Genomic DNA, 22,348 nt, shown 5'->3' with positions numbered 1-22,348 from the left:
AAAGAGATATCTCCAAACTCCTTCAGGGTCTGATGAACCTGTCTAAGAGAGATGGCTGGGGTGGTTAAAAATAAGATAATGTCGTCTGCAAATAAATTCAGCACGTGTTCCCTGCCCTGGACTTTAAAGCCAGTGATGGAGGGGTCGGATCTCACCCTCTCCGCCAGTAACTCAATGAGGAGATTGAAAATGGAGGGGGACAGGGGGCACCCCTGTCTCGTACCATTCGATATATCAAAAACTGATGACAACATATTAGATGTGTAAACCTGTGCAGAAGGAGAAGAGTACAGGGCCAGCACTGCCAAAAGTATGGGGCCTGAGAAACCAAACTGCATCAAAACCTGCTTCATGTATCCCCAGTGGATCCTGTCGAACGCCTTGGTTATATGTTTTTCAATGGCATAGTTTCCACCAGCACTTGCAGTTCCAGTGCGTTCCAGTTCCATAAAAAAAGTAGAACTTGCTGCATTTTTTCTGCACTGGACTGTACTGGAACACTGTAAAACACACCAAAAATGCACTGGAACACAGATGTCCTTATTTAAATTTAAGATAAAAGAGTTCTGCATCAAAAATGCACTGGAATGCATCAAAAATGCGCATGCAGAACAGCATCTGGAACGCATCCAGACTGTGTTTCTATGGTGTGACCTGACCCTATAAATCTTCCTGTCACGTGCTGAGGCACATTGCACATTCCACTGTTGATAGCATTTATGAAAAAGGCCCATTAACAGAAAATTATTCAGCAACAATTAGGAAATATGCAGCCTGTTATCACTGTAGTGCATGAGCACAGGGACAGGCTGTTATCAGTGTTGTGCATGTGGTCAGGGATGGCGTGTAAAAAATACAATAAAAAACTAAAATAGGCTGATGTACATTCCACTCAGCAACAATTAGGAAATATGCTTTGTAAAAAAACAAAAAAAAAACACACACATGCACCCTGTTTATGACTATAGTGCACATGGACAGGGGAAGGCTATAAAGAAGCTGAAGGACACATATCAGCAGCATTAAGATGCAAAAATCCTTCCCTCCCACTACCCCCAGATTCCCCATGATCTATAACATTGTGCTACCCACAGGGTTTCAGTAAGTCTTTATATGTACTTTAAGAGATCAGTGCCTACAAGCCCTTTCCCCCCATTTTGGCCCTTCTAAGACATTTTATCTAAATTCAAAGGCCAGGAAGTCTTTTTGCTGCCCATGCTGATAATTTACTGGGCTGAAAGTTCAGAAATGCAAAATTTTATTGACTGGTTTCATTATCCTGTAACATCTCTTCCATAAAAGCTTCTAACTATAACGTAGTAAACAGTGATTGGTACTATTCACTTCCTTTATTTCTTTCACCTTCTTTTGACCAATGTGGCTAATGCAACTGCAGCCTGGTAACTTCTTGTGGTCCCTTCATGGTAGAAGGCACAACTATGCAAATCAAAGCAAGGTTGGACAGCTCAAAACACTGAATATTTTTAAAGAGTACCGAGTCTCCACAACAGCTGCTTGTACTTGTCAAGCAACCAAAAAAGTACACAGCAGACTTATGCACATGGGCTCCAGAGACCATTTTGAAGACATTAGCATCCTGACATGATGCTGACAATTTTATGCAATACTTTGAACATAATGCTCAGGATGACCTGTAGAAAGTTAGCAAAAATTTATGGTAGAGCTATGGGCAAGAAGGTAAGGAAGGTAAAAGTGAAAGATGGTAGAGCTATGGGTAGGAAGGTAAGGAAGGTAGAAGTGAAAGATGGTAGAGCTATGGGCAGGAAGGTAAGGAAGGTAGAAGTGAAAGATGGTAGAGCTATGGGTAGGAAGGTAGAAGTGAAAGATGGTAGAGCTATGGGTAGGAAGGTAGAAGTGAAAGATGGTAGAGCTATGGGTAGGAAGGTAAGGAAGGTAGAAGTGAAAGATGGTAGAGCTATGAGTAGGAAGGTAAGGAAGGTAGAAGTGAAACAATAGAGCTCTAGCAGTTCCAGTGCATGGTAAAAGTTATGTACAGAGGCACTGACATTGTGGCAGAAACACCAACTTTTATTTAGGAAAAATTTTAGCTTTTATTAGCTATTTATTAGTATAGTTGTAATCAGACATACAAATGTCATGTTCGTGGTTCGTGACTGACCAGAGAATGAAAATCACAGTTTTATGATACCAATCTATTTCTCCAAATTAAAAAGTTTTTAATGCATTGTGCTGAGTTTTTATTATTTAAACAAATGCCCAACTTTTTTTTTTTACTTTTTTTTACAGGAATTTGTGAAACTGACAGTCTCAGATACACAGATGACGTATCTCATGATTCTTGTAGGAGACTTTTTGCGAGCAGTCGTGGTTAGATTTCTCAACAACTGCTGGTGCTGGGATTTAGAAGGTGGATTTGTAAGTTTTTGTTTAAGGGAAATATGGGAAACCTTTGACTGTTATATTTTAATGGTAACTCTATCTTTATACACATTTTTGGCTAGGTTATTATTGTAAAGCAAATAATCAACTGCATTATCAGTGTTTAGTTCCATTATGCTAGGACATGGTCTTGAAGTTTACATTTTAGTCTTTCTGATTAGGGATGGGCCAAACACCCTTCCAGTTCGGTTCACACCAGAACACCACAAACAGATAAAAGGTTTTAGCAAACATGCAAACCCTATTAAAGTCTATGGGACACGAACATGAAAAATCAAAAGTGCTAATTTTAAAGGCTTATATGCAAGTTATTGCCATAAAACGATACTGCCCCAGGGGACATGTAGTAATGCAAAAAAAGGTTTTTAAAACAATAGCTTTTTCAGGAGCAGTGATTTTTTATGATTCTTAAAGAGAAACAATAAAAATGTAATATTCCTTTAAATATTGTGCCCGGGTGTCCCCTTAGTCTGCCTGTAAAGTGATGCAACTGTGCAATATCTAGAACATGCCGCAGCAAAATAACATTTGTAAAGGAAAAAAGTGTATTTATACTTGCTTGCGGCTGTAATGTATTGACGGCTCCTAGCAATATAGATTAAAAACAATTAAAAAAACGGCGTAGGGTCCCCCTCCCCCCCAGTCTATACCAGGCCTTTTGAGTTTGGTATGAATTTTAAGGGGAACTCCAGGCCAAAATGTAAAGAAAAATTGGTTAATACCAGACCCTTATCCAAGCATGGGAAGGGTGCTTTGGGGTATGATGAGGATTTTTTGGGGGGATTTTTATAACTTTTTTTATTATAGCATGTGGGATGGAAATATGGTGCTTGGGTGCAATACTTTTGTGCTTGGTGCACTATAAACTGTTCTATAATTTTAGTTTTTTCAATAAAGAAAATAAGGGTGTAGCAACTGTGCAGAATTTTTTTTACTGTTGCTCCAAAAAAAAAAATGAAAACAAAACAAAAGCAAAAACCGCGACTCAGAAGATGGAATAGCAATTATGGAGACATTTTTTTTTGCTGCTGCTGAAAAAACAAAAAACAAAAAGCCCAGGGAAAAAAAAAAGGAACCACTGCAGAAAGAGGGACATCTCCGACGCAGAAGGGGGTACAGCAAGCATACTCTAAAAATTCTTAGTGCTGCTGCGCCACCAAAAAATAAATCAATCAAGAAAAAAAAGTATACCACTGTTGTGCTGATGCAGAAGGAATACCGCTTGTGACACAAAAGTGGGAGTATTGATAATGCAGCAACAGAACCTGATACTGCAAAAAATTTTTTAAATATATTAATGAAAAAAAAAATGGGATCAGTGGTGACACAGAAGTATTGTACACATCAACACTTCATTAGTATCACAACTGTGTTAGCCCCTGTACACACGGTCGGAGATTTCGACAACCAAATCCGGCGGATTTTGTCCGCCGGATTTTGTCCGTCGGATCTTGACCGAAACTGTTGCATACACACGGTCGGACTAAGTTGTCGAAAAATCCGATCATTCAGAACGTGATGACGTAATTTCGTTACGATGGGACTACGTTCAGGCTAGTAGCCAATAGCTTTGATGTAGAAATTTGATCTGAGCATGCGTGGCACTTGGTCCGATCAAAATTCTCTACACATGATCGGAGTATGTCCGATCGAACCAGTTGGTTGGAAAATATTTCCAACAAGTTGGAAAATTGGGTCCGACGGATATTCCGACGGAATCAGTCCGATGCATACCACACACAGTCGGATTATCCGACAACACGGTCCGATAGGACACATTCCGACGGATTCTCTGACCGTGTGTACAAGGGCTTATACACACCGCACTACACTGTGTTATATATTTATATTCTGGCCTACACTGTGCTATATACTCCACCCTACACTGTACTATATACTCTGCTGTACACTGTGCTATATACTCCACCCTACACTGTGCTATATATTCCACAGTACACTGTGCTATATACTCCACCCTACACTGTGATACATACTCCACAGTACACTGTGCTATATACTCCACAGTACTCCTGCCCTACACTGCTTCATATTCTACACTACACTTTTATATATACTTTGTCTTACACTATGGTATATACTGTACACTAAGCTTACTGACTGCACACTACACTAAATACCCTGCCTAGTCTTCATTCCTAAACACTATATACGGTCACATAATCCCTTGCCTATAGTAAAGCAAAGAAAATGCAAACTTAAGTCGCACCTGCAAATGTTAACATGTTCAAATCACTCATGTGAGGTATCATCGTAGTTGTCAGTGTGAGAGCAATAATTCTAGCACTAGACCTCCTCTGTAACTGGTAACCGTTACATTTTTTTAAAGCATTGCCTATGGAGATTTTGGACATATACATATCTAGATCTGAGAGATCATATACAAAAGAGGTAGTTCCATCTACAATACACATTTATTGATAGGTTTACATAATATATAAAAATTACACACCAGACAGTATTTGCAACCCAATGTACAGTGTAGGTCCCCTGGCTTACGTGATATTTACAAATTACCCACAGCAACCATATTTACAATACAATATAAGATGCAAGTATAGTGTTAGATCACCTGTTAACTTCAGATCGGCCCATGGTGACTGCTGTCTGTTCCCACACCAAAGAGGGACTTGGTCACAAAGCATTATATCCCCCCTCTCCTTTCTATACTGTGGCTAATATAATTCTTCCTAATTGGTCACTGTACCTAGTAAATGTATATTAGGCACAGCCTGATTGGATGAGTCAGAGAAGGCTGTTGTTTACTTCCCAGGTGAGATGTTATCAGGGAAAACAAAAGGCCAACCTTTGAAGTTGAACTAATTACCGTAACACCAACACAACACTCAATACTTTAAATATATTTCCTTCTAACTGAAATATATTTCTAATTGCAATATTATTTACAGCTGTTAATGGAGATTTCACATAAACCCATTATGTAACAATATTTTAACCCCCCGGCCGTATTCCTGAGTCTAGCTCGAGGTGGAGATTTTATACCAAATGCGGTAACCCAGAGCCAGATCACATCGCTGAATGCAGGGGGAGTTTACTTACCTTGTCCCCTGGATCCAGCGATGCCCCCCCGCTGTACGAGCGAGCCGCCCTCCGCTCAATCTATCATGGAGCCGATCTCCGTTCCCTGCCAGCCTTGCGACGCATGGGGACGGAGAACGGCGCCAAATTCAAAAAGTGAAACACACACATTACATACAGTATAATGTAATCTTACAGATTACATTGCTGTATGTAATCATTTGACATCCCCTTTGTCCCTAGTGGTCTGTCCAGTGCCCTGCATGCAGTTTTATAATATAAAAACTGTTCTTTATGCCTGGAAACTGGAGATTGTCCATAGCAACCAAAACTGTCCCTTTACATCAAAAATGGTTTTAGACCAGCTAGAAAACAGCGATAATAAATTGGAATCACTCGCAGAATTGAGGGATATCGATTTGTGAGGAAATCCGTCATCAAATACTGAAAAGTAATGACAGTGACAATTCTGCAACTGAGCAAATTTCAGTGTTTTTGATTTGATTACATTATTGAATAATGTTTATTATTGTTATATTAATATTTGGTATAATTATTTATAGTTATTTATTATATTATAATTTATGATTTCATTTTTCAAACTTTATCATACCCGGGATGTCTGCTAGACTAGGTTTGGACAGATTTAAGTGAGTTATTCCTAAGAATTACAGGACTACAATATAAAACGCCAAATTTTCATGCAAAATAATTGTACCGCTTTCAGCACCTAAAATCTGAAATAATCATACCGCCAGGGAGGTTAAGCCTATTAGAGCCTATGGCTCTAATCAGGTGCTAAAAAAAACTCTGGCCGCTGTAATTCCTGTGCTTGGAGACCCAAAAGGGTCCGGACACATGAATAGGGGGCGGCAGCAGTGGCCGTGGATAGATTCATGCTATGTGCGTGGTAGAGAGGAGACAGGGGGAAGCGCCCTTGAGCCCCTAATGGACAGGCCACAGCTGTACCCCTCGTAGTATCCCTACCCATTCACCAAAAAGACAAATAGATAAATGAACACACATAACACAATACACAAACAAAAACATTTGACAAGTCTTTAAAGAAATCATCAAATGTTGTAAGTCCATCGTCTATTATATTGCAACCTGGTTAGTTCCCCAGAGGGAGGATCAGTTAACATATGTTCAGAGATCACTCAGCCCTACCTAGTGACACCTGTCATGCCATGTGTACCTAGCGGGGAAATGGGGAGGGGGGGGGAGGTGTGTTCTGGTGCTTGTGGAAATGATTGGGTGACTATAACTTACTTCCAGGAGGAAGTTGACAGTTGGCTTGTAAAGTATATTGCTTGTAAAGTGCAGCTGTTGGTGTGTAAAAGCCACAGTTACTACCAATCTTACGTCAGCAGCATCCACAGGTTTAGGCATCTTCAGTTGCACATGTTTTAAGTGTTGTATTGTTTATGGTATTTTGGTACATGGTAATGACCATTAATTATTCTTGTTACATTGCCCAGCAGCAATCCTGCTTGTATTAAGTCTCTTTGTCTAAGCTGCATGTATAGTATGCCTTAATAGAATCAGTCTGTTCTTCAGATTCTTATGCTGCGTACACACGACCGGACTTTTCGATGGACAAGTTCCGACGGTCTTCCCGACTGACTTTCGGGGGAGTTTCAACGGACTTTCCGAATGAACGGACTTGGCCACACACAATCACACAAAAGTCCAACGGATTCGTGATGACGTACGACCGGACTAGAATAAGGAAGTTCGTAGCCAGTAGCCAATAGCTGCCCTAGCGTCGTTTTTTGTCCGTCGGACTAGCATACAGACAAACGGATTTCTCCATAGGAACTGGTTCCAGCGGAAAAATTTGAAACATGTTCTATTTCTAAAGTCCGTCAGATTTAGACAGCAAAGGTCTGATGAAGCCCACACATGATCGAATTGTCCGGCGGATTCGTTCCATCGGACCTTTGCTGTCGAAAAGTCCGGTCGTGTGTACGTGGCATAATAGGGTTACACATGGAACTTCTGTAGCTTAATTATGCACCTTATAAATAATTTTAAAAAAAAGTATATTTCTAAATACAGATCACCCTCTTGTTTCTTTTACAGCCATCCTATTCAGAATTTCCTGTAAGTGAAAATGTTCTTGGCCTTATTTTCAATCAAGGCATGATATGGTAAGATAATTGAATGTTGTGTCTAGAAAACCACTGCTTATTCAGCCCCTTTGACACATGCGGCTGTTCTGCTGCTGTTAAAAGCATGGATTGTTATTTTGAAATTCCAAGACTCCAGGCATAGTGATCACTTGCATTTGTACATTGCGATTAGCTGCGTTTACTTGCGTTTACATGCGGCTGCGTTTAGCTGCGTTGGAACATTCTTGCCATTTCTCATGGGCTTCCTGTTGTTTTTCTTTTCTTGTTGCTGCTGCTATCCACTGGAGAAATAGTACACTGTGATTATTTGCAGTTATGTGCAGTTATGTGCAGATAGCTGCAATAAATCAGTTGTGGATGCAGTCAAATAAATTTTTTCTAACCGCACAAAACCCCATGTAACGAAACCGTTGCTAAATGCAGTGTGTGAACGGGGCCATAGGAAAGCATTGTCTGAGTTTAGGTGCAGTAGATAACTTCATTTATCCGCAGCTAAAAGCTGAATTCTATCTGCCTTTGTGAGTAGTTCTTTGCAATCTCAATAGATGCAATAGATGCATCACACCTAGTGCCCCGCATGCATTTAGGTATTTTACTTGACTAGTAAATACAGACTAGACTCAAGCATATGAAAAATAGATCACAGCACATCTCATCATGCAGAAGAACACAGCTCTTGCTAGATAATTTTGCATTATTATTAGATTTATCAATTATTTACATAATTTCAAAAATATGCATCTACATGCAGGATTGGTTCCAGAAGGAATGGCTAAAGAGACATATTTATAACCAGCGTGCAAAAACAATGGTGGTTTTACCTGCTTAGATAAATTATTTTTCCATTATTCTCTTTATATAGGAATAATCAATATACTCTACAGTTGACAACCCAATTGATCATCATGCTACACACAAGGAAGATCATTTTGATCAATGGTTGGAAGATACAATTATAAATTATCATTATTATCATATCTTCATTTCAACCATGTAATCTCATAATCTGATCATTTGAAAAACAATTAAATCCATGATTAAAGCATCTCATTGCTGCTCATTGATGCAAAACTATCCATTATATCTACCTCAGTTTTATATAATGTGATCTAAATTGTGTCTAAACCAATTGCAAGGGAGGTTAGAACTATTTGCAGGTTCCCTGTTTCGATTGTTTTGATAGAATCGCACATCAGTTGGATACTATAATCAAAATCTATATGGCCGCTTTTTAGTGATTTAGCTCCTGGTTGAATAGATTCACAATCCTAAGGGCTCATTCAGATGGGCGATTAAAGCCTAGAACACATGATGAGATGATTGGACGAATGATTGTCTGTTTTTTTTTTGCATGCTAGTATCCATATCGAAAATGAAGAGGTTTACAAATTCCGAAAAATTCTCATACTACAGAAAAAAAAAATTCGGAAAATTTGGACGAAAGCTGTATACTAATGATCAGATTAATTATATATATAATATAATTATAATGTATTATATTTTTTTGCATGACTTTCTGATCGTCTGTACTGGCCTTGATCCTGTCCTGCATGCAGAGCTCTGGCAAATGTGTGTGCATCCACCTTGGAGCTGCATGCAGGCAGCTCATAGAAGTGAATAGACATGCAATGACTGCAAGGACACAATCACATGAAAAAGTTTCACATATGGGCATGAGTGGGTGCACTGATCCAAATGAAAAGGTTCTGCATTTGCATACTTCCGTCTGCTTCAGCCCACATGTCTAAGCTCCCGTACACACGGTCGGACATTCCGACGGAAAATGTCCGATCGGACCGTGTTGTCGGACAATCCGACTGTGTGTGGGCTCCAACTGACTTTTTCCGTCGGAATGTCCGACCAACAAAGTTTGAGAGCTGGATATAAAATTTTCCGACAACATGATCCGATCAGACTTTGTCCGATCGTTTGTAGGGAATTCCGGTCGGACAAAGTGCCATGCATGCTCAGACCAAATTACGAGACCAAGGCTATTGGCTACTAGCCTGAATGTAGTCGGATTTTCCGACAACTCTGTCCGACCGTGTGTATGCAACACTAGTTTTGGACAAAATCCGTCAGAAAAAATCTGATGGATTTTGTGGTCGGAATGTCCGACCGTGTGTAAGGGGGCTAACTTTGATGTGATTGTGTCTGTGCAGCTGTTGCATGTGCATCAACTTCTATGGGATGCCTGCACCCAGCTCTGAGGTGGAAGCACACGCATCTGCCAATGGTTTTTCATGGAGGATGGGCTTAATTGCCTGTTTCAACAAGACCTAATATTATATGGACTGTTATTCTGGAAGATTGACACAGTCTAATCTCATGAATGACATTTTAAATTAGTAATTGCTTCATTCCAAAATATTTCAGCTGCGATGCTTCCTATTAAAGCAGAGCTCCACCCAAAAGGGGTTGTTCTGCCATAAGCCTGTCGCTCCCTCTGTAAAGCCGCAAGCTGCCACAGCCAGGTGCCCACAGTTGAGATGCAGGTGCCAGGGACAGAGAGCAGAGGGTAGGGACAGCTCAGATTAAAACATCGCTGGATCCTGGGAAAGGTGAGTGTCTGTTTATTAAAAGTCAGCAGCTACAGATTTTGTAGCTGTTGACTTTTAATAAACAAAAAATAACTGGATTTCCTCTTTAAAATAAAGACAATATTATGCTGGGGAGCAATGGATTTAGACAAAACAAACTTCTGTTAAGATGTTTATTGCCGCGTACACACGAGCGGACTGTATGGCGTACTTAGTCCGTCTAAACACATTTCAGCGGACAATCCTCTCGTGTGTGGGCTTCAGCTGACTTTTTCAGCGTGCAGTCCGGCGTACTAATTTCGGATTTTTCTAAATTCTGTCCGCCGTACTTTGGTTTCAGCGGACAATCCACTCGTCAGTATGCTAGTTCGACGGACTAAGAATGGCGCATGCCCAGAAAGGATTTACACGGCGGAAGGGTGCTTTGCTGTGTCTTGGACTTCCTATTTCTAGTCCCGTCGTACGTGCTGTACACGTCATCGCGCAAGCTTTCGACGGACTGTTTGTGCATCCGTGTGTGGTCAAGTCCGTTCAGTGGAAAGTACGACGGACCGTCCGTCGGATTGTATGACGAACTAAGTACGCCATACAGTCCGCTCGTGTGTACGCGGCATAAGAGTAAAGTTGCACTTTGGGGAGCAAGGAACATTTCTTCTCCAAATTTTACAAAAAACATTTTTAAGGGGAGGGCTGTGGCATGGTGGATGAAGACAGAACCATCCTATGATCAACTTTTGCAATTTGTTGGAAAATTTAGAAAGATGATGGATTTGGTTTAACCGGTTCCCTACTGGCGCACGCTGATGTACGTCGGCAGAATGGCACGGGCAGGCATATTGGCGTACAGGTACGTCCATTTTTATACGCCACCCTGCCATTGCATGCGTGCTGCCGCCCAGGGCGAGTATGCCAAAATGCGCAGGAATGGCACTTCATTCCACAAGATTCTTTGCGGTGTGATATGAGCCCATTCATTTTGTATGGGCTCAAATCTCAACACAAAGGTTTCAATTACTGATATCAGTGAGAACTTGAGCACAAGTATCGGTACTCGTAATTGCCAGTACAAAACGAGTATTGGCGCAACCCCAGTGTGTACCCAGCTTTATATAATGTGTCAGGGTTTTAACAATATATAGGTGTTATAAAGATAACAGGGAAAACATTTGTCATTGTTAGTACTCATACTCACAGAAGGAAAGGGTCACTATACAGAGGAGTAAGGGGCTTGGAGATGTCCTGAGCAGGGAGAGATAAGAACAGACATCAGGACACTGTGAGAGATAAGGCAGGACTCAGAGATAGAGATGACTGGAGAAGAGGAGAGAAGCAACTGTCCAGGCAAGGAGAGGAGCAGAAAAGTTCATCAAGAAAGCATGGAGAACTGATGCCTGTATGTGCCTACCTGCTCCATTCTCCTGTCGCTCAGACCATGGTACAATGTACTGTGCAGGCAGGGGCGGGTGTAGTGTTACGATGTAGCCTACATGCAGGGACAAAGCCAATCCCGTCAATGCAGCCTTATCATTGCCCATCAGTGCAGCCTTACCTGTGTCCATTAATGCAGCCTCATCAATGCCAATCAGCTCAGCCTCACCAATGCTCATCAATGCAACCTCAACAGTATCCTTCAATGAAGCCTGATCAGTGCCCATCAATGCAGCCTCACCAGTGCCCATCAATGCAGCCTTATCAGTGCCCATCAGCGCAGCCTTGCCAGTGCCCATCAGCGCAGTTTTGCCAGTGCCTATCAGCTCAACCTTGCCAGTGCCCATCAGTGCAGTCTCGCCAGTGACCATTAGCACAGTCTTGCCAGCGGCCATCAGTGCAGCCTCACCAGTGCATGCCATAGACATAGGGAGAGGAGAGCCATCGCCCACCGGTTTACACAGAGTGGGGATCTTCCACTTCCCAACGCAGCTGCAGTGTCCACTAAGTCCCGCCTCCTGGTCCCGGCATTGGACCAGTGTGACGTCCATCATAGGAGCCGATCTACTAGAGGCAGGACTTGGTATATCATTTGGCCTCATCGGGTAGTCTGGTCCCGTATAGCCCCGAGTTCCCGGTGTTCTGCCAAAATAGCCAATTCATCGATATCTCCAATCGCGTCATTTCCGATTACTTTAACCGGTTCCCGACCGGCGCACGCCGATGTACATCGGTAGAATGGCACAGGCAGGCATATTGGCATACAGGTACGTCCAATCTTTAATGCCGCCCTGCCATCGCGAGCGCCCCAGTGAGTCCGGTCGCCGGTACCGCGGACTCGATCGCCGCGTGCATACCCGCGATCGTCTCACGGGGCGGCTGAATGGAGAAATGCCGTTGTAAACAGCATTTCCCCATTCTGCCTAGCAACTAGTGACACTGATCTCTGCTCCATTTGATTGGAGCAGAGATCAATGTTCACTAAATGAAAGCCCAGCCCCCCACAGTTAGTAACACACCCCTAGGAACACTTAACCCCTACACTGCCACCCACTGGTTAACCCCTTCAATGCCAGCATCATTTACACAGGAATCACTGCATTTATATAGCAGTGATTGCTGTATAAATGACAATGGTCCCAAAAATGTGTCAAAAATGTCTGATGTGTCCGCCATAATGTCGCAGTCACAATAAAAATCGCTGATCGCCACCATTACTAGTAAAAAAAAAAATATTAATAAAAATGCCATAAAACTATCCCCTATTTTGTAAACGCTATAACTTTTGCGCAAACCAATCAATAATCGCTTATTGCGATTTTTTTTACCAAAAATATGTAGAAGAATACGTATTGGCCTAAACTGAGGGAAAAAATGTTTTTTTAGATATTTTTGGGGGATATTTATTATAACAAAAAGTAAAAAATAATGTGTTTTTTTCAAAATTGTCGCTCTATTTTTGTTTATAGCGCAAAAAATAAAAACCACAGAGGTGATCAAATACCACCAAAAGAAAGCTCTATTTGTGGGAAAAAAAGGACGCCAATTTTGTTTGGGAGCCACGTCGCATGATTGCGCAATTGTCAGTTAAATCGACGCAGTGCCCTGAATCGCAAAAAGTGGTCTGGTCTTTGGCCAGCAAAATGGTCCGGGCTGAAGTGGTTAAAGAATCAGTAATTGGAGATTTCGACGAATTGCTGTTTTAACACAACACCGGAAAGAACATAGACTCTGGCTATTTTGACAGAACGCCGCTGGCCTTGGGACTCGGGCTAATAACTGTTTAAGGCTGTACAGAATGTTACTATTTGTAAATTTGTCTTTGCTGCTCTTTCCATTCTTATATGCTTTAAAGCAATAACATGTGAATTATTTTGCAATTAAAGATGATTTGTTATTCACTATTGTATTATTTATTCTCTACAGGATGGGCATATTTTATGCACCTGGACTGATAGTTGTGAATGTACTACGTCTCTTCTCTTCAATGTACCTACAGTGCTGGGGAGTAATGAGCAGCAATGTCCCACAAGAACGTTTTTTCAAAGTTTCAAAATCAAACAATTTCTACATGGCTCTTCTGCTACTTATCCTGTTCATGAGTCTGCTGCCGGTGGCATACACAGTAATGACTATAACGCCATCCTTTGACTGTGGACCTTTTAGGTAAAAAAAAAATGTTAAGAATAAATTAGTAGTAGAGATAGATAGATCGATAGATAGATAGATAGATAGATAGATAGATAGATAGATAGATAGATAGATAGATAGATAGATAGATAGATAGATAGATAGATAGATAGATAGAATCTGCTTCAGTATGCATTTGGTGGGTTTCATGTATCCTGAAGCCACCAACATATTCATGTGATTTTCCAGTTTGTGATTTGCAGTCATGGTATCTGATATGCAACAAATTACTAACTATATATATATATATATATATATATATATATACAGTATCTCACAAAAGTGAGTACACCCCTCACATTTTTGTAAATATTTTATTATATGTTTTCATATGACAACACTGAAGAGATGACACTTTGCTACAATGTAAAGTAGTGAGTGTACAGCTTGTATAACAGTGTAAATTTGCTGTCCCCTCAAAAAAACTCAACACACAGCCATTAATGTCTAAACTGCTGAGTACACCCCATAAAATGTCCAAAGTGTCAATATTCTGTGTGGCCACCATTATTTTCCAGCACCGCCTTAACTCTCTTGGCATGGAGTTCACCAGAGCTTCACAGGTTGCCACTGGAATCCTCTTCCACACCTTCATGACGACATCACAGAGCTGGTGGATATTAGAGACCTTGCGCTTCTCCACCTTCCATTTGAGGATGCCCCACAGATGCTCAATAGGGTTTAGCTCTGGGGACATGCTTGGCCAGTCCATCACCTTTACCTTCAGATTCTTTAGCAAGTCAGTGGTCATCTTGGAGGTGTGTTTGGGCTCGTTATGTTGGAATACTGCCCTGAGGCCCAGTTTCCGAAGAGAGGGTATCATGCTCTGCTTCAGTATACCACAGTACATGTTGCCATTCATGGTTTCCTCAATGAACTGTAGCTCCCCAGTTCCAGCAGCACTCATACAGCCCCAAATCATGACACTCCCACCACCATGCTTGACTGTAGGCAAGACACACTTGTCTTTTTACTCCTCACCTGGTTGCCGCCAAGCATGCTTGACACCATCTGAACCAAATAGGTTAACTTGGTCTCATCAGACTAAGGACATGGTTCCAGTAATTCATGTCCTTAGTCTGCTTGTCTTCAGAAAACTGTTTGCAGGCTTTCTTGTGCTTCATCTTTAGAAGAGGCTTCCTTCTGGGATGACAGCCATGCAGACCAATTTGATACAGCGTGCGGTATATGGTCTGAGCCCATCAAAGTTACATCAAAGTCGGACTCCAAAGTTGCACTGAAAGTCACGCAATGTTGAAATCAGGCTAGTGTAAACCAAGCCTAAAATAATATCTAGAGCAAGAGAATGTCACCAGCACACCAAGGATCTCTAGAGTGGGTACAAAGCTTTATTCAGCGATCACATCATCACAACAGATTGAAACCTTTTGGGGCCACACTGGACCCCTTCATCAGGCATGTGATCAGGGTAACATGCCTGATAAAGGGGTCCTGTGGGGTTCTGAAACGTTGCAATCTGCTGTAACGATATGATCACTGATTAAAGCTTTGAACTTGCTCTGGAGATCCTTGATGTGCTAGTGACATTCTCTTTCTCCGGTTGGTCGATGGTTGCTTCAGCACCCAATTATATGCACAGCCATTTCTACAGAAAGGTGTGCGTTGGGAGTAGTGTGTTAAAAGATTATCTAAACTCGAAAGCAAAAATGCAATATATGTCCATAGATGAGGTTCCTGCATTGCTTTTTCTTTTTAGGGGCTTTCATTTGTTTTTAATGAGTAAGGCTACTTTTACAGTGACATTTCAAAAATGGCACATTTTTTTGGTGTTTTGCCATGTTTTTTACTATGTTTTTGCTGTGTTTCTAGTGCATTTAACACTTATGAAAAAAAGACACATAGCTTTTAATCCGCATTTTTGATGTGTTTTCATTCATGTCAATGGGAGGTGCATTTTTGGTGCATTTTTTTTACCACACCAAACATGCACCAAAAATGTGGCAAGCAGGATTCCTTTTAATGCAGTAGACCTGCAACTGATCAGTGTGAAAAGTTCCATAACATTTAATGGTCATGCATTTTTCTTCTGCTTTTCTTAACGCATAAACAGAAGAAACACTGATCAGTGTGAAAACAGCCAAATACTACAAATAATATACTGTATTTATCGGCGTATAACACGCACATTCATTTTAAGAGGGAAGTTTCAGGGAAAAAATATAAATTTTTGTATTGGCGTATAACACGCACACGCTATTTGCATCCGATTTTCATGGTGAAAAAGTGAGTGTTATACGCCAATAAATACAGTACTTCCTGCAGCTGTGAGTGGCTATAAGAAATCCTCCACTATATGTATTATATATTATTATTACTCAGGCTAGACTTTAAATATGTCTGCTTTTGCTCATCTCCTCGACATGGAGGATAATGAGATTAGTAGTGAACACAAAAAAAAAACATTGTGTTTGATTTACTACAGTTTTTTTTTTTGTCAAAGCTTAACCACTTCAGCCCCGAACCATTTTGCTGGCAGAAGACCAGACCACTTTTTGCGATTTGGCACTGCGTCGCTTTAACTGACAATTGCACGGATATGCGACGTGGCTCCCAAACAAAATTGACGTCCTTTTTTTCCCACAAATAGAGCTTTCTTTTGGTGGTATTTGATCACCCCTGCAGTTTTTATTTTTTGTGCTATACACCAAAATAGAGCGACAATTTTGAAAAAAAAGCATTTTTTTTACTTTTTGTTATAATAAATATCCCCCAAAAATATATAAAAAAAAACATTTTTTTCCCTCAGTTTAGGCCAATACGTATTCTTCTACATATTTTTGGTAAAAAAATCGCAATAAGCGATTATTGATTGGTTTGCGCAAAAGTTATAGGGTTTACAAGATAGGGGATAGTTTTATGGCGTTTTTATTAATAATTTTTTTTTTACTAGTAATGGCGGCGATCAGCGTTTTTTATTGGGACTGCAACATTATGGCGGACACATCGGACATTTTTGACACATTTTTGGGACCATTGTCATTTATACCGCAATCACTGCTATACAAATACAGTGATTCCTGTGTAAATGACACTGGCAGTGAAGGGGTTAACCAGTGGGTGGCAGTGTAGGATTTAAGTGTTCCTAGGGGTGTGTTACTAACTGTTGGGGGCTCAGCTTTCATTTAGTGAACACTGATCTCTGCTCCAATCACATGGAGCAGAGATCAGCGTCACTTGTTGCTATGCAGAATGGGGAGATGCTGTTTACAATGGCCTCTCTCCGTTCAGCCGCCCCGTGAGATGATCGCGGGTATACCCGCGGCGATCAAGTCCGCGGGACCCATGACTGGACTCACAGGGGTCCCGACCAGCGCACGAGCACGGCGCCGGCGGTGTGTGCTCGCGATGGCAGGGCGGCATTAAAGATTGGACGTAACTGTATGCCAATATGCCTGCCTGTGCCATTCTGCCAACATACATCGGCGTGCGCTGGTCGGGAACTGGTTAAAGTAATACTAAAGTCTTGTTTTTTTTTTCCTTTCTTTAAAAATAACAAACATGTTATACTTACCTGCTTTGTGCAGGGGTTTTGCACAGAGCAGCCCAGATCCTCCTCTTCTCGGGTCCCTCACTTGCGCTCCTGGCCCCTTCCTCCTGTCGAGTGCCCCCACAGCAAGCAGCTTGCTATGGGGGTACCCAAACCAGCTTTGTGTTGATGTTGTTCAGACATGGAGCCTCGTTCAGTCCGGCTCCCTCTCTCTCCTCATTGGCTCATTGACTTTGATTGGCACCGGGAGCCAATGACGCTGCTGCTATGTCTCAGCCAATTAAGAGGGAGAGTCCCAGGTGGTCGAGGCACTCGTGTTCATCGTTAGATCGAGATGGGGATCAGGTAAGTATTAGGTTATTAGTATTAGTATTAGGCTGAGGTGGGCTGCTGCACACTGAAGGATTTTTATCTTAATGTTCATTAAGATAAAAAAAAAACCTTTGCCTTTAGAACCACTTTAATTGAACAAGCTGAATTTAGAAGCTATTTGGCTACCATGCACAGCTGCTCTAGATTTTGCACTTTCTAGTTTTAGCAAATTAACCTCATTGAGTTCTTGGGTTCCTAGCTGCATATACACAGAATTCAGATTTCAGTTCATTTACACTATTTTCTTTTTATCATACCTATAAATAACCATTCTTAATCTTCCCAGCTCCTCTGATCTAAACGCAACACCTCCTCCAGTCCCCGTTTAATTAATTTGACAGTTATTTATGTGTCTTATGTGATCTGCCTTCAGAATACTGTAGATAGACATTATTTTAAAGGGATCTACAGAGAAATTAAAACTTTTACTATCTACAGGTGATACTCAAAAATGTTGAATATCGTGCAAAAGTTAATTTCTTTCATTGCAACTTAAAAGGTGAAACTAATATATGAGATAGACTCATTACATGCAAAGCAAGATAGTTTAAGCCGTGATTTGTCATAACTGTGATAATTATGGCTTACAGCTCATGAAAACCCCAAATCCACAATCTCAGAAAATTTGAATATTGTGAAAAGATGAAATATTTTAGGCTCAAAGTGTCCCACTCTAATCAGCTAATTAAGCCATAACACCTGCAAAGGGTTGCTGTGCCTTTAAATGGTCTCTCAGATTGGTTCAGTAGGAATCACAATCATGGAAAAAACTGCTGACCTGACAGTTGTGCAGAAAACCATCATTGTCACCCTCCATAAGGAAGGAAAGCCTCAAAGGGTTATTTCAAAAGAAGTTGGATGTTCCCAAAGTGCTGTATCAAAGCACATTAGTAGAAAGTTATGTGGAAAGGAAAAGTGTGGACGAAAAAGGTGCACAAGCAGCAGGGATGACCTCAGCCTGGAGAGGATTGGCAGGAAAAGGCCATTCAAAAGTGTTGGGGACTTTCACAAGGAGTGGACTGAGGCTGAAGTCAGTGCATCAAGAGCCACCACACACAGACGGATCCTGGGCATGGGCATTCCTCTTGTCAAGCCACTCCAGAACAACAACCAACATCAGAAGTGTCTTACCTGGGCTAAAGAAAAACAGACCTGATCTGTTGCTCAGTGATCCAAAGTTCTCGTTCTGATAAGAGCAAATTTTGCATCTCATTTGGAAACCAAGGACACAGAGTATGGAGGAACAATGGAGAGGCACACACTGCAAGATGCTTGAAGTCCAGTGTGAAGTTTCCACATTCTGTGTTGATTTGGGGAGCCCTGTCATCTGCTGTTGTTGGTCCACTGTGCTTCATTAAGTCCAGGGTCAACGTAGCCATCTACCAGGAGATTTTGGAGCACTTCATGCTTCCTTCCGCAGACAAGCTGTATGGGGATGCTGGCTTTATTTTCCAGCACGAATTGGCACCTGCCCACACTGCCAGAAGCACCAAAACCTGGTTCAATGGCCGTGGGATTACTGTGCTTGATTGGCCAGAAAACTCGCTTGACCTGAACCCCAAAGAGAATCTATGGGGCATTGCCAAGAGAAAGATGAGAGACATGAGACCAAACAATGCAGAAGAGCTGAAGGTCGCTATTGAAGTTTCCTGGTCTTCATAATACCTCAGCAGTGCCACAGGCTGATAGCTTCCATGCCACGCCCCATTGAGGCAGTAATTGCTGCAAAAGGGGCCCAAACCAAATACTGAGTACATATGCATGCTTATAATTTTCAGACGTCTGATATTGTTCTATCTACAATCCTTGTTTTATTGATTGCATGTAATATTCAAATTTTCTGAGATTGTGGATTTGGGGTTATTTTCATGAGCTGTAAGCCATAATCATCACAATTATGACAAATCACGGCTTGAACTATATTGCTTTGCATGTAATGAGTCTATCGCATATATTAGTTTCACCTTTTAAAGCGGGAGTCCGCCGGGAGTTCCGCCGTTTTTTTTTTTTAAAAGCCAGCAGCTACAAATACTGCAGCTGCTGACTTTTAAAATAAGGACACTTACCCGCCCAGCGCGCCCGCGATGTCGGCACCCGAAGCCGATCTCTTGATCGTCTCTCGGGTGCTGCCGCCGCCATCTTGGGTATGGGAATCAGGAAGTGGAGCCTTTCAGCTTCATTTCCCGGTTCCCTACTGCGCATGCGCGAGTCGCGCTGCGCAATAAGGATGGACCCGCTGCCTCTGGGATCTGTGTGTTTCCCAGCAGGCAGCGGGGGACTTTCGGAAAGGGGCGTAATCTACGCCCCTTTCCGCAGAGAGCTATCCCGGAAGTGGGTGCAGATACCTGTACTGTACAGGTACCTGCACCCCCTCCCCCCTGAAAGGTGCCAATTGTCACGCCGGAGGGGGGGAGGATTCCAATGAGCGGAAGGTCCACTTTAGGGTGGATCTCCGCTTTAAGTTGCATTAGTGAAATAAATTATCTTTTGCACGATATTCACATTTTCTTTCATTTTGAAAAAATTTATAAGATGTTACTTTAATATGTGCATTGTTTCTATTGTTTTCCAAGTGGGAAAAACAGGATGTATGATGTTCTACAGGAAACCATCCAAATCGATTTTCCACCTTTTATGACAACAGTACTTGCCTATGCATCTAATCCAGGAATCATCATGGCAGCAGTTATCCTATTGGTGTAAGCATTATGAACAAATGCATTTAAAAAGTATACAGATATCTATAACATATGTAAATAATATGGAAATGAGAATAGTATTTATGCTCAAAATGTATTTAATAAGCAGAAACCATGCCTTAATAAAATGTTTTTTATAATTTAAATTGTATTTATACTGGTTAATAGACATGTGCAGAGTAAAATATTTCGTTTCGGAATTTCGTTTTCGTCCGAAAACTTAATTTATTTAGTTACTCCTGAAATTCGTTTTTATTTATTTCGTTTTTCGTTCAAAAATTGCATTCGTCCGAAAATCCACATGAATTACGGTCGAATCTGTCTTTGAAGGCTTATGGTGTCTGTCGAATGTATAAAGAAGATTCGACAGAGCTAGTATATAGCATACTTTAGAACCCCTGTTAAAGTCTATGGGACTCCAACGTTCAAAATCTAAAGTGCTAATTTTAAAGACTAATTTGCAAGTTACTGTCCTAAAAAATGTTTGGGGACCCGGGTCCTGCCCCAGGGGACATGTATCAATGCAAAAAAAAGTTTTAAAAACAGCCGTTTTTTCGAGAGCAGTGATTTTAATAATGATTAAAGTGAAACAATAAAAGTGTAATATTCCTTTAAATTTCGTAGGGGGGGGGGGGTGTCTATAGTATGCCTGTGAAGGGGCGCATGTTTCTGATTCTTAGAACTGTCCCTGCACAAAGTGTCATTTATGCAGGAAAAAAAGTCCTTTAAAATCACTCGCAGCTATTATGAATTGTCGGCTCCGTAATACAGAGAACACTCATTAAAAGTCATTGATAAAAATAAAAAATAAAAAAATAAAGCGTGGGGGTCCCCCAAATTCAATTACCAGGCCCTTCAGGTCTGGTATGGATATTAAGGGGAACCCTGCCTCAAATTTAAGAAAAAATTTCACGTGGGGTTCCCCCTAAATATCCATAACCAGACCCTTCAGGTCTGGTATTGATATTAAGGGGAACCCCGCGTCAAATTAAAAAAAAAATTGACGTGGGGGTCCCCCTAAAAATCCATACCAGACCCTTTATCCGAGCACGCAACCTGGCAGGCCGCAGGAAAAGAGGGGGGGACGAGAGAGCGCCCCCCCTCCCTCCTGAACCATACCAGGCCACATGCCCTCAACATTGGGAGGATGCTTTGGGGGTCTGTGACCCCTCAAAGCACCTTGTCCCCATGTTGATGAGGACAAGGGCCTCATCCCCACAACCGTGGCCGGTGGTTGTGGAGGTCTGCGGGCGGGGGGCTTATCAGAATCTGGAAGCCCCCTTTAACAAGGGGACCCCCAGATCCCGGCCCCCCCTGTTTGAAATGGTAAGGGGGTACAAAAGTACCCCTACCATTTCACAAAGAAAGTGTAAAAAATAGTTAAATAAGACAAACACACTTTTGAAAAATTCCTTTATTAAAAATAAAAAAAATTTAAAAAAGATTCCAGCGGTGGTAATCCACTCTTGCTATCCAGCGACAGACGATCATCTCTCCAGCGATGGCTCATCTCATCCAGCGCAGCGAATCCATCCTTCTTCTGTCTCCACGGAGGAGACACTTCAGGGATTCCGGCGGCCTGACGTTTCTTATATACGGAGGGCGGGGCCACCCGTCACCTGACCCCGCCCCCCTCTGACGCAAGGGGAAACCAAGGGTTCCCTGTGACGTATGGGTGACCCCGCCTCCCTCTGATGTAACGGAAACCTGCCTGTGTTATATCAGCGGGGTGCGGGGTCACCCATACGTCACAGGGAACCCCGGGTTTCCCCTTGCGTCAGAGGGGGCGGGGTCAGGTGACGGGTGGCCCCGCCCTCCGTATATAAGAAACGTCAGGCCGCCGGAATCCCTGAAGTGTCTCCTCCGTGGAGACAGAAGAAGGATGGATTCGCTGCGCTGGATGAGATGAGCCATCGCTGGAGAGATGACCGTCCGTCGCTGGATAGCAAGAGTGGATTACCACCGCTGAAATCTTTTTTTTATTTTTTTTACTTTTAA

At 41.8% G+C, this 22,348-nt stretch overlaps 1 protein-coding gene across 1 annotated transcript in view; it reads left to right on the top strand.

Annotated features, from left to right (window-relative positions):
- The window catches only part of LOC143975838 (transmembrane channel-like protein 2-A), a 152,826-nt gene that overhangs the window by 97,654 nt on the left and 32,824 nt on the right, over positions 1 to 22,348 (top strand). The window contains exons 13-16 of the mRNA XM_077478402.1: positions 2,269 to 2,397; positions 7,564 to 7,631; positions 13,508 to 13,747; positions 20,225 to 20,350. Coding sequence (XP_077334528.1) covers positions 2,269 to 2,397; positions 7,564 to 7,631; positions 13,508 to 13,747; positions 20,225 to 20,350 — 563 coding nt within the window. The remainder of the gene's footprint in view (positions 1 to 2,268; positions 2,398 to 7,563; positions 7,632 to 13,507; positions 13,748 to 20,224; positions 20,351 to 22,348) is intronic.

Source organism: Lithobates pipiens, unplaced genomic scaffold (assembly GCF_037356315.1).
Source record: "Lithobates pipiens isolate NorthernLeopardFrog02 unplaced genomic scaffold, aLitPip1_a1.2 Scaffold_13, whole genome shotgun sequence".
In the NCBI taxonomy this organism is placed as follows: Eukaryota; Metazoa; Chordata; class Amphibia; order Anura; family Ranidae; genus Lithobates; species Lithobates pipiens.
Note: the sequence above shows the minus strand (reverse complement) of the source record. Positions and strands in the feature narration are given on the sequence as shown.